At 47.7% G+C, this 12,321-nt stretch overlaps 2 protein-coding genes across 2 annotated transcripts; one reads left to right on the top strand and one right to left on the bottom strand.

Annotated features, from left to right (window-relative positions):
• Positions 1-187: 187 nt before the first annotated feature.
• BBLN (bublin coiled coil protein) lies at positions 188-4,854 on the bottom strand. The gene is made up of 2 exons (XM_067308933.1): positions 4,593-4,854; positions 188-972 (listed from the first exon to the last, which is right to left on the bottom strand). The coding sequence occupies exons 1-2, from the start codon at positions 4,684-4,686 to the stop codon at positions 779-781; spliced, it is 288 nt and encodes a 95-aa protein (XP_067165034.1). The 5' UTR covers positions 4,687-4,854; the 3' UTR covers positions 188-778.
• Positions 4,855-6,350: 1,496 nt separating this feature from the next.
• On the top strand, positions 6,351-12,321 carry PTGES2 (prostaglandin E synthase 2). The gene is made up of 7 exons (XM_067309114.1): positions 6,351-6,522; positions 7,085-7,279; positions 7,919-7,974; positions 8,628-8,780; positions 9,334-9,534; positions 9,895-10,012; positions 10,783-12,321. The coding sequence occupies exons 2-7, from the start codon at positions 7,208-7,210 to the stop codon at positions 10,909-10,911; spliced, it is 729 nt and encodes a 242-aa protein (XP_067165215.1). The 5' UTR covers positions 6,351-6,522; positions 7,085-7,207; the 3' UTR covers positions 10,912-12,321.

The raw sequence follows: 12,321 nt of genomic DNA, 5'->3' as shown, positions 1-12,321 counted from the left end.
CCAGGCAGAAGGGTAGTTAATCTCTTGTAGATTGTATGTCCAGTTCTCAGACCAGTTCTCTTTCAAGGATGCACACTCCTGGACCAGGACTGTGTCCTGAGCTAGGCAAGGATGTGTATCTTGGTCGTCTGTTAACAGTACAAGATTTAAAACAGTCTGTTTTCATATCAGAGACTTTCGGAACAAATTTGGTTTCAAACTTTTTAATAAAACAGATTTTTTTTATAAATAACTTCCCCCAAAACTCCTTTAACTGTACAAAAGTAGAACAATGTAATAAGACTCCACCATGTTGGCCCCAGGCCATCCTGCCAAGTTCACAAGGTTTCGGACCACAGAGCTCATGCATGCTGCTGTCAAAATGTACAGGGAGGATGCTGTTCACAGCCCAGGGCAGGCAGGCCCATCTCCTTTCTCTATACAGCTGTCGTGGCGGTGGGAGCTAACCAGTCTGCTATGCCTCTCTCTAAGGCCTGAGACCTTAATGGCAGCTTAAGGAGGTAGGCAACTGCCAATTATGACAGTCAAAAACATCACACCGGTGGCTTTTCTCATCTACTTGGAAGGGGATAGAAAAGCCTGGTCTAAGACGTCTGCCAGTATTTCTTACATCACAACTAATGTGAGTATTGCAGAACATAGAGGTGAATGGCAGGACACAACCACAGGAAGGGACACATAACAGGCAGGAGGTACTCTTCTATTCAAGTTTTACATTAAACCAGCAACCAGTAAACGTCCCCTTAGCGATACTAACTGACAGTTTGTGGCCAGTCAACTAGATAGCAGGCTCTGATCCCTGCACGTCATCTTCCATGTTCTGCTGCTCGCTTTGCTGCTGGAACTCCAGGCGGGTCTGGCGGTTGGACTCCAGCAGTTCTTTCAAGCAGGCATGTAGATAATCATTCTTCTCCTCCAGGTGATCCAAGCAAGAGTTGATCTGGTCTAGCATGGAGTTTATTGCTGCGTATTCTAAAGGGAAGGGAAAATGAGAGACTGAACAATGTAAGTACTATTACTGCAGTCAGTTAAGGCAGCAAGAGCTCTTGCAAAACATGCCTACAGCATTTTGGCCATGCCTTACCTGCCACAGGTTGGGTGAAGTAACATGCAACTGAATCCTGCCTGTATTGTGTTCACTAATCAAATGAGACCAATGGGAAAGTGGGACTGGTAACAAGATCTGAGGCAAATAACCTGTGCGCAGTGAAATGCGTTCTGGGCACATCTGACAGCCTTTGATCTCTTACATAAATAGCTGATCCCAGGCTGACGGCTAGTGTGCAGGGATCCACACTGCAACAGAACTAAATAAATCCCAAGGACAAGTTAGCCTTTTTAGCAGCCTTAGGCATCATCTTTCCCGATGAGGATGCAAACATTTTGGCAGCATATCAGAGAGTTTACATTCTGTAAATTACTTGTTTAAGGCTTCCAGGCTGAGATGTGTCTCATGAGGGCCTGGTTTGGATCAGACAGCCAAAACAGGAGAGCCATTACTGTGGCAGAAGGTGGGATGAGACCTAAAGATGCCAAGTAGCCACACCAGTTTGCAAAGTGAAATAACTGTGGAACACCAAGTCCGACCACAGCATTTTCATACACCATTAAGACTTTGGGTATTTCAGGTTAAAACCAGAAGAAATTCCTTCAAAATGATCCTGTTAGATTTATGCAACCTAACAGACAAATCCAATAGTGAAACTGAAGTTGGTTCCCTAGTTACAGCTTCTTATTTAAAGCGCTTGTTTCAAGTACAGAATTGTTGGCCTCAATACAACGGCATTTCACAGCAATGTGTATTAGTACTGTTAATCAGATGAAGGTAGCTGCGTTGTTGTGATGAAACACTTGGTTTTGGATTGCTCCAAGCAATAGTCATGCAATCTTGGAGAAAAACAAAAAGCTACACTGGAAAACCAGACAAGATAAACCTCTGCTGACAAGTTACTTAGGAACTGGAAATCTGGCATGAGCTGAAGCCCCAGGGGTTACAGGAGAGCTTGGGCAGAACCAGGCCCATATTCCCTTCTGAAGAAGCATGGGCTGAGCAAGCACGGGAGGCAGGCATCGGGCTGTGTGATCGACGGGCTGAGATCTGTGCAGATTGTGGGCTGCAGGAGAGGAAAAGGGGTCTGCGTGAGTGGGACAAGCCCCCACCTTGCCAGCTGGGGCTGGCCGTTCTCCATAGACTCCTCTGAGCAGCTGGGAGAGCATTAGAGCCAAGTGTAACGCGCACGCGGTGCCTGGCTGGAACGGTGCTATGAGCTAATGGAGAACACGGAGAAAATTAGGAGGAGGAACGGCTCCGAGCACCCTTCTAGTGAGCTCCGAGGGGTGAGGGTTGAGCCATGCTGAAAGCCCCTGAGCTCATGAGCCCAGCTTTGCCCCTCTTGGCTGCTGAGCCCTGATGCCCTTGTGGGCTAAGTGCCCAGAAGCCCCCGCGCACACCAGACCCTTATGAATAAAGTCAATTACTTTTAAGTTACCATTTTCTAACCGGTGTCACACCAAGCCCATACACACTGACTCAAGAGGACAGATGTTGAGGTAGGTAAGGGGACCAGGCAGGATTTTACTGGGCATGATTTGCCTGTGGTGAATAATCACTAGTCTGTGCAGCCGTGCTGCTTCCAAAAGGCAGATCTTCCCAAGGGTGAAGGAACCAACCCTGGGAACAGGTCAAGAAGCAGAGCAGAGTTGAGTGGTAGAGCTGGATGCTCTTTGAGAGAAGTTACTTCCACAGTTTGCAGTATAACTATTTTAAAAAGAACTGTGAATACTTAAGTATTAGTCATTTGCATTACTAATAGCTGAGGATGAATTTAATTGTAAAAGAATTTTCCTCCTTTTCTTATGCTACTTTGATGGAGCCATTCAGAGCAGTGCTGCAGCCTTTAATTGCTTGGAGAAGTGCATATGTGGCACTTAAGCATGTTTATAAGAGAAAATTTTGGCCTTGCAGGTATATGCAGAGGTGGTATTATGAACAAGAGCACAGCTGATGTCCTTCCACTTAAAAACCAATCTCACAAACACATTCTTTCCAAAAAAGTGGCAGTCATCAATATTTTGTATATGATACCAGAATGCCCAGGAGTTACAGCACTCTTTTCTTTAATAAAGTATTTGCTCTAGGTGTGATGCAGCACGTTCCAGTTAAATCATGAGAGGATCTCAAGCAGATATGATGACTACTTCTGACAAGAAAATAACGTTATTCATCAACTTGGTCAAGAAGTCTGTAATCAGAAGCAGAAGCCTAATTGTTTTGGTGCCCAATGCTCAAAAAAAGGCTATAAAAATTGTGCAGCTTTGGGAAGTGGAAAATTGTTAACAATTTTAAAATAAGCTGTAAAAACAGTTAATTTGATTGTTTTCTGCTAGTTGCAAGCTTGATGTATTCTTGTGGACACTTAACTGATGTTCACCAGGAGTGTGGCAATCACGTTTTAACTTTTCTGCATTCTTATGGTAACAGTTGCCATGAAATAAGGTTTCCTGTTGGAGATCAAAGAAGTGATCTTGAGTTTTCCCTCAACTAAACCAGGAAATATCTACAGATCATTACAACTAGATAATGCGCACAAAACCTCAGCTAATTACAAACAGAACAGCCTAATGCGGAGACTTGATGTAAACTGGATTTAGTGACTGTCTCCATCGCATCGACTGCATCTCTTAGTTCTTTGAAAAGTTTGAAACACAAATCACTGTCGGATGATGCGGTGCCGTGACCGCTCCTGGGGTACCGCAGCAACAGAAATGCTCCTTCTGTCACTGCGGGACGATCACCCAGAAGAGCGAGATTCACCTGCGCAGCAGGTCTGTGCTTGCTGGAAACTCGATGATCTTTTGAGAAATGGAAAGCAAATCTCCACTCTTCCCCACTTTCAAGAAGAGAGTAGCTATGTGCTTACTCTTCCTAAAATTTCCGATGTTAAGAATGACCCATACGTACCCATTTGAGCTCTGGTGTTTTCTCATTTCCTCCAGGCGTTTTTTGTCTAACTGGGCAGGACAGTATCAAAAATTTCATACCTAGGCATTGCAGAAATGACTGAAAGTGGAATTTGCCAAGCTGATTGCATCAGACACGGTTTTTCCGCCCATGACTACTTCATCCAGATCTGCCCATGTGATCTTTCCTGCGGGTTCAAAATCGGAACATCCTTTTTCCTTGGTCATCATGGCTTGTACGCTAACAAAAGCGCTGAATAATCTTCTTTTTACAGGAAAAACAAAACAAAACAAAACAAAGCAACATGCAAGAGCTGCCGTGCTGCGCTGGGGGGGGAAGGAATCCTCTCCTCCGCCTTCACGCGTGTAACTGCCGAGGTCGTCAGGCGAGTGCTGGGAAGTGCTAGGTCTGGTTTCGAAAAAAAACCCCTAAGAAACGGAGCTCACGGACAAGCGTGAATCCCCAAGGCAGTAGGGACTTGCAGCAAGAAATCTAGGAAAAGGCGTAGCCTGCGGTCAGTGCAAACACCACCACGAGGCGCGGTGGGGACGGGAGACGCGGCCTCCCCGGGAGCAAAGCCAGGCCGGGCGGCCCGACCCCGGCCCGGCCAGACACCGCGGCCCTCACGCACCTGCCTCCCCGAAGCTGTCCCCATCGTCGTCCCCGTCGTCATCCCGCCCGGCGGCGCCCGCCGCCACGTGCGGCTCCCCGTTAGGCCCCGACATGGCGCTGCAAGGCCGGGACAGCGCGACGGAACGCCCGCGGACCGCGTTGGAATGCGTTGGATCGCGCCGCCGCCGCGCTGGAACGTCGGGACCGCCCGTCGGAACGCGTTGGAATGTCCCGACACCGCGTTGGAACGTCGGGGGCGGGGCGCCCGCTGAGCGCGGCGGAACGCCGCAGCGCTGGCCAATGGGAGAGCTCCGCGCCGCCGCTCGTCACGCAGCCCGGCCGCCCCGCGCCGGGGTAAAGCCTGTGGTTAGGGTCAGGGCGCGCGGCGGGCGGCCCGCGGGCGGGAGGGGAGGGGCGCAGCCCCGCAGCCGCCGTTTCCGCGGTGTTTTCCCCAAAAACGAAGCTGTCTCCTGGCTCACCCTGCCCGGCCACGGCGGATGCCCAGCACAGCGGGGGCACCACCGGTGCTCATCCCCCGAGATGACTTTTACTGCCCACGCAGCGGGGGCTCCCCCTGCTCGGCCCCTCCCCCTTCCCTGTGAGGAGGCGCGAAGCCGTTGGCCCGCGGGAGGCGGGTCGGGCCCGCCGGGCGCCGTGAGCCGCCCCGAGGTCACATTCAAATCTCTTCCTCGAGAGAATACGCGCAATTTACTTTGCCTTTCCTTATCATTGGCCCACCCTGGGGGTATCTGATCGCTGCATGATTTTTTCGTCCTCGGGGAGCTGTCTCCGGGATGAAAATAACTTGCAATTAGAGCGCTCAGTTGAGCGGTGCTCCTGAGGTGAACCTGCTTTGAGGGCTCCATAATTAAGTGGGTATTGGGGGCGACGAAGAAAGGAAAGGTCATGTCCTGATTTAACGTTGCAGCCAGCTCTTGTGTCTTTAGCGGAACCCAGCTGCGCGCTGCTGAGCTGGACCCCGCGTTATGCCCTAAGTAGGGGAAGTGAACATTAACATCGGGACGATTATGCGTCTAACCGTTGGCTTTGTCACCGGAGAAGCTCCCTACAGCGAAGTGCCCCGCGCGTGTGGATTTTACAGCGCTTCACAAGGGAGAGATTTTGCTGTATTGATTTGCCGAGCACAAAACCGCTGCCGCCATTTTGGGGGGCGGGGGGGGGGTGCACCCCTCCCCTCCCCGCGGCGGCGCGGTCCCTTTAAGGCCCCCCCCCCGACGCGCTCGCCCGCGCCGCGCCGTGCCGGGAAGATGGCTGCCGCCGCCGGCAGAGCCTGGCGGGCTGTGGCGCTGCTGCCGCCCTGGCGGCTGCGGGCTCCGCGCCGCGCTTACGGCGCCGCGGAGGGCGGCGGGCCGGGCGGCCGCGGCCGCCTGCTGCTGGGCGCTGCCTTCGCGCTGGGCGGCGGCGCCGGCCTCTACCAGGTGGCGCGGCACCGCCTGCGGGAGCACTCGGCCGCTGAGGTAACGCGCCGCCGCCGGGCCCCGCTCGTCGCCCCGGGCGCCCGCCCTTCCCCCGCGCGGGGGCCCTGCCGTGGCCGGAGCCCCCTGAGGGGACGGGCTCGGGGGAGGCGCCAGGCTCCGCGCCCCGAGCGCCCTGCTTCTGCCCTGGTTGCAGTGAGGAAACGGCTTAAAATAACGCAGAAGTGGTCCCAGGGTTGTCTTCAGCGAGGAGCTGTGGGGGGCGCTTGTTGGAAAGGGAGAGCTTGCTGGGGGGGGGGGGGGAGTGTTGCCTGTTAGCTGTTTTCCTTCCAGCACCCGCGGGCGGTTGCGTAACCAAACAAATTACACATGAGAAGCAAGGTGAGATGACTGCGTGCGTCTTATAACGTGTGACATAATGAGCACAGTCTGTCAGAGCGTCGCTGCGAAGCGTCCCTGGCCTGGTGCTTTATCTGTGCTGCCCCGGTTCTCCTTGTCGCCGGTTAAGCACAGGTTGGTTATTCCCAGGAGTCTGAGCTTTGGCAGTTGCATGCCTAAAGCCGTTTTCTGGCAGATTTCTAGCACCGTGTTTCTGTAATCAACTGAACTGCGGTGTACTGCTCCCGCTTTCTGTCTCACGGTGAAGAGAGTGTCTCTTTCCATCCTCCCCCACTCTGTGGGCTTCAGAGAGAGCATTGGGTAAACTTGCTAAGCGAGAAAAGTGTTTTGGTTTTGGTTTGTTTTAAATGCCATTAAAATACTGTTGTGTTTTTCTTTGGCTTCCAAATTGTGTGTAGAGGACTTGAAGTGTCAGATTTTAACTCCTTTTTTTGCTATGACTGGGACTTTCCAGCAGGATAAATAAATATTTAAAAAAACAGGTATTTGATCCAAATAGGTGAATATTTGGAATGCTGTTTGAAGAAAGCATCTGTTAGCCAGGATATTTTGATGATCAAATGTTGAAACTGAATGTTAACAGCTACAATTTTCTTATAAAGATAAGGGTGGAAGGAAGATAGCATGTTTATATTTTTAGTAGGAAATACAAACTCCTGGTCTCTTCCTTCCCCAGCTGCCTGAAGGGAGCCTGCAGCTCACTCTCTACCAGTATAAAACATGTCCTTTCTGCAGCAAAGTCCGAGCTTTTCTTGATTATCATGGGTTGCCCTATGAAATTGTGGAAGTGAACCCAATAATGAGGAAAGAGATCAAATTCTCATCCTACAGAAAGGTGCCTATCCTGCTAGCCAATGCTGGAAGTCCTCTGGTAAGTTGGAAAATAGTTTCAACTATTTTGAAAGCTTGCTTGATTTCACCCCTAGCACTAGATTTGTGCCTCTCTTTCATTTGTCACATACAGTATAATCTTTAAATCATCTTTTATTCTCTTAGGAGCCTAAGATTTGTTCCTTGCTTCATGGTCTCCTGTCCGTTGGCGTTATTAGAGTTTTTTGTTTGTTTCTTTCTTCCAAGACTCATTAGTTTGTGTAATGACTCTATAATGACTCCAGTGATTATATAGCTCCTAATAGCCCTTATACAAGACACACTTTTTTGTACCAGAGAGTAATGAGAACTGCTTATATCCTGGAGGAAAAGAATGAGATCTCAAGAAAACTGAAGACTTAAGTGTGTGTCCATCCCTAATGTTTCTTTTCCTTCTTTGCTGCCAAGAGCTGAAATCCCAAACCTGCCAGTATTGCCCTTATACCTAGCCGTCGGGTCCCCTGTTGTCAGAATGAAAGACAGACTCGGAAGTGATCATCACAGAAGAGATCTCAGTGTAGGGCTGCCTGTAAAAGTGTGTGGGGAAAAAGCGACTCAGAATGCTGGGGTAAAGACTTTGAAGAACTTTCAATTTCACCAAGAACTTCTTCTTAAATTCTGTCTTAATTCTGTTTTTCAGCAATTGAACGATTCTTCAGTGATCATCAGTGCAATAAAGACCTATCTTATTTCCAAGTAAGAAAACAGGATGATGGGAGGAGAATTGAATCTGAATGGCCCCAGCAACCTGGAGATTTAGAGCACCCTCTCAGAGATTAGCACATTAGTATCTTGCTGACCTTAGTGTTTGAAGCTCTGCGTATTTGGCTCAGCTGACCTGATCCCAGGCTATGATGGTGTGGCTAATGCATGTATATGTTGGGGGGTGGGGGGGGGTGTATGTTAAAGATCAGCTTTTACCTTTCAGAACCCTTTTTCAGCTCTGAGATTCTCTTTGCACAAAGATTACTTAAACCTTGACTTGGGTTAGTCCCACAGCTAAACTTGCGTTTAGCTAGTTATAACATCTAGAGTGCAATCAAATTGCTGTGCTTGTGGCCTGTCCTTTGCACTCAGGCTACAAAACACTGGAGAGTTGTAGGAGGCTTTATGCCTGCAAAAACTTCCACTTGTGTCCTGTCTGACAAAGAGAAATGTAATGTACACTAATAATAATGTTATTTGCCAGTAACTATTCCAGAGTCTTTTTCAAACTTATTTCAAATGAATTTGCTACCTCATGCTTATTTTTAGAATAATACATTTTAAAGTGTGTATCTTCTGGTGTCTTTGCTCTTGCACATTTGTGTAGCAGCCAGAGCAGGTACTAACTGTGTTTCTGTCCTCAGGAGGAAGAGCTTAGAAGAGATTGTGTCCTTTTATCCTCCTATGAAAACTGTGTCTGAGAAAGGCAAGGAGACATTTGAGTATGGGAACAAATACTGGCTCATGCTGGATGAAACAGAGACAAAGCGAGTCTATCCCGTCAAAGAAGTGAGAGTGTAAGTGCTCTTAAATTTCTGGGTCTTCCAGGTAGGGTCGCAGCCTCCTCCAGATGTCCTCAGGGATGGTACAATCCTGCTGGTGCTGCTACTGACAGCTCCTGCCACCCCCCCCCCCCCCCTTTCCCCTGCTTGGTAGCTAGATTGTTGTTTCTTACACAATTTGAAACAATGGCGTTAGCACAACCATGACGGTGGGAACTAGACTGTCTAGCTCCCAAGATGTCTCCAATTTCCTTCTTTGCCTTTTCTGTATGCTGCAGAGGAATGCTAGTTTCCTGTGAGTGGACTTGCTGCTCTAGTTTCCCTAATGAGAAGAGAAGCTAGTGCTCTATCTTAGTCTTAGTTTTAGTTTGAGATTGGAGTAGCTTTGACAAAGACAATGCTTCCGAGTATATTTCAGAGAGGTCACTGGAGCAGAAGGCTGGGTGGGAGCTTGTGACACACTCATCCTTGGCACAGTCTCTAGCTAGTGTCACTGTGATCCTAGATACCTCCTGTAGCCTTACGTCTGTACCTCATTCACTGAAAAGTCTCTCTTGAATACCTGCAGGGAAGAAATGAAGTGGAGAAAATGGGCGGACGATTGGCTTGTTCACCTCATCTCCCCCAATGTTTACCGTACCCCTAGGGAAGCCTTGGCATCTTTTGATTACATTGTCCGTGAGGGGAAGTTTGGCACCGTGGAAGGTTTCTTTGCTAAGTACATGGGGGCCATTGCCATGTTCTTCATTAGCAAGAGGTTGAAGAAAAGGTTAGTATCACTGGGCACCAAGTACACAAAAGGAATAGCTCCTCATCCTGTTGCTTTTAACCTCCTTAGCTGTGAACCCCAGATGTCAAAGTGTGGAACCTCAGTGTTTTAATCCAAACCATTTAATCCCATATGAGTAACAGCGGCGCTTCTTTGAAGGTACTGAACCCTTCTACTCTTCATGTTAAGATATGCTTATACATGTGCAGTACTACCTATTACTCACTAGCTATCCCCTTCTCTCTCTGAACTACCTTCTGAATTCCCGGGCGGGGACCAGCCCTTGATATTAGAGATGGTGAAAGGTTAAAGTAAGAAACAAACCAGTTGGAAAACACTGTATTTTCTCTCTTTACCTAGACATCACCTTCAAGATAATGTCCGAGAAGACTTATATGAAGCGGTTAATGAGTGGGTGAAAGCTGTTGGCAAACAGCGACTGTTCATGGGTGGCAGCCAGCCAAACCTTGCTGATTTGGTAAGAGGCTAATTTCTGTATCTGTAGTTAGGTATATGACAAGATTGTCCAGTTGTTCATCCATGTGAAATAGTAAATACGAACATAGAGAAGGTAAGTTACATGAGATACATTGTCAGTGTCCTTTTTTTATACACTAACATAATTTGCACTAAAGAGAACTTGGAGATACTCATCTTGCATAGAGGAGGGTTGTTTTGTTCTGTTTTGTTTTTTGTTTTACTCTGGGGAAAATGTTCCCTAAGTGTGCACTTTACAATTGACGTAAGCATCTGGAGGTGGATGTCACTGATCATTTGGGAGCATGATGAAAGCTGTTTACAAATGGAGATGCTGATCTGGCTAGTGGATGTTGGTTAATAAACCTCACGCCTGCACAGGACTTACTACGTTCAGTGCTTTTGGAGTTTCCTTTGTGGCAGCAGTGCAAAGTGGAACATAAATTATCTTCTGCATCAGAAGTCCTTCATGGAATGCAAGTGAAGCATTTCATAACAGGGATTGATGCAGAGATAGGATTAGCTTTTCTCCTATAACTGCAGGTAGCTCCTGACCTTTTCTTATTATTTCCTCATGCAAAAACATGCTTATTCTTACCACCTGTTTGCCCATTCACAATCTTCCTTGCTTATCAGACTGGTGGAGTAGATGGTATGACAGGGAAAGAGCCTTATTGGCTAGGCTGTTGAGGTATTTGCATCAGTATCCTAAGGCATTTTCCACTGTTGACTGTTTTCGGTGTTGTTTTCAATCTTTATCTTCTGACACAGGCAGTATATGGGGTCCTCAGAGTCATGGAAGGACTGGAAGCCTTTGATGACATGATGGTTAACACCAAGATTCAGCCTTGGTACCAGCGCATGGAGGAAGTTGTTCAAAAAACTGAATTTACAATCTGATGTCGACCGCAGCTGTCTTCCTGAAATACTTGCATGGAAAAAACTTCAGAAGGAAAGGCATCTCATTTTTTTTAAAAGAGTTTAAAATGGGTTGGTCACACCTCATGGATGGACATGCAGACACAGACTGTCCCACTTAGAGCAGTAAGTCTCAGTGAGCAGAAGGGATCCAGCTGTGCATAAGCTTGAATATGATATTTAGGAGGACAGGGACAGGTAAAAGGGGTCTTGGACATTGCCGTATTCTGCAGTTCAATCCAAGGTTCTCCTTTACAGCAAACAGGCTTCTTCTAGGTGAGAGCCATGCTCAGAGCAGGTTGCTGTGAAAGCAAGCCACTCTCTTGACTAGTAAATGTTACAGCCATATCAAATATGATATGTCTGAGCAGTTTTTGCTTCAGGCTGTCTTCCTCCACTCATCCATATCACCTTAAAATGTTTTCCTGACTGAGGCACTGGATACTAGATTTTTAACTGACAATTTTTCCTGCAATAGAATCCTGCAAGCCTAGTGCTGTAGGAAGTGCAGGAGTCCGCGGTACTGGGAGAGGCATCCTTCCTCTGACAGAAAAGATGCTGCACTCCGCAGATTGTATGCTTTTGCTCTTCCTTGGAAACGGTTCTTTCATACCTGATTCTGTATGGTCTGCGAGGATAAAGGCCTGCTTCTCTTCATGTGCCCTGTGCGGTATCTGTGAATTCTTACCTTGCTTATTGTTTTGCCCAGAGAGCACACCCTACCCGGAAGAATCACTAATGCACAGGAAATACTTAAGAGATTTGTCTTGCAAAAAAATCTCCCTGGAAATACCCCTGAAAATCAGTTTGTTTCCGTTCTGGAAAGAATGGGATTAAGAGAAACCTACGTGCCTGGGGGCTTTCCACATGTTTTGTAATGTAAGACTATAACAAAGGATTTGCTATGGAGCAACCGGCACAGGAGTGTCACTGGGTACTTCTGTGCAATGTGAACTCTGCTGAGCTATACGGGCTGGAAAGGCCTGGTGTCTTCATGAGAGACAATGTGGGTTTGAAAGTGAGTGATCCTCTCTGCAGCCTGAGGCTTAGACTTCCTTAATGAGCAGTTCTAATTTCCCCAAAGAACAGGGGCTGCCTTCTAAAGAAACTGGTGCTTGGAGAAATTAGGGGTACAGCTGAAATCTGTCTGCAAAATAGGTATTTGCACTGTGGGGTTCGTTTTTTTTTTTGGGGGGGGGAGCCTTTATTTGGTCTAAGAATGGTTGTCGAGTTTAATTTTTCCGAATGTACAGAATAAATAGAGGTAGCAGCAGGAAAATTAACTACAAATTCAGTTAGAGAGGGAAGAAAGACGATGTGTGCAGTAAAAACAGCTCTTTTTGTTGCCTTGTGACTCGCTAGACTTGCTTATTAAAGCTGCCCTGTACTGAA

The sequence above is a fragment of the Apteryx mantelli genome, chromosome 21 (genome assembly GCF_036417845.1).
Source record: "Apteryx mantelli isolate bAptMan1 chromosome 21, bAptMan1.hap1, whole genome shotgun sequence".
Lineage (NCBI taxonomy): Eukaryota > Metazoa > Chordata > Aves > Apterygiformes > Apterygidae > Apteryx > Apteryx mantelli.
This window is presented reverse-complemented; position numbering and strand designations above follow the sequence as displayed.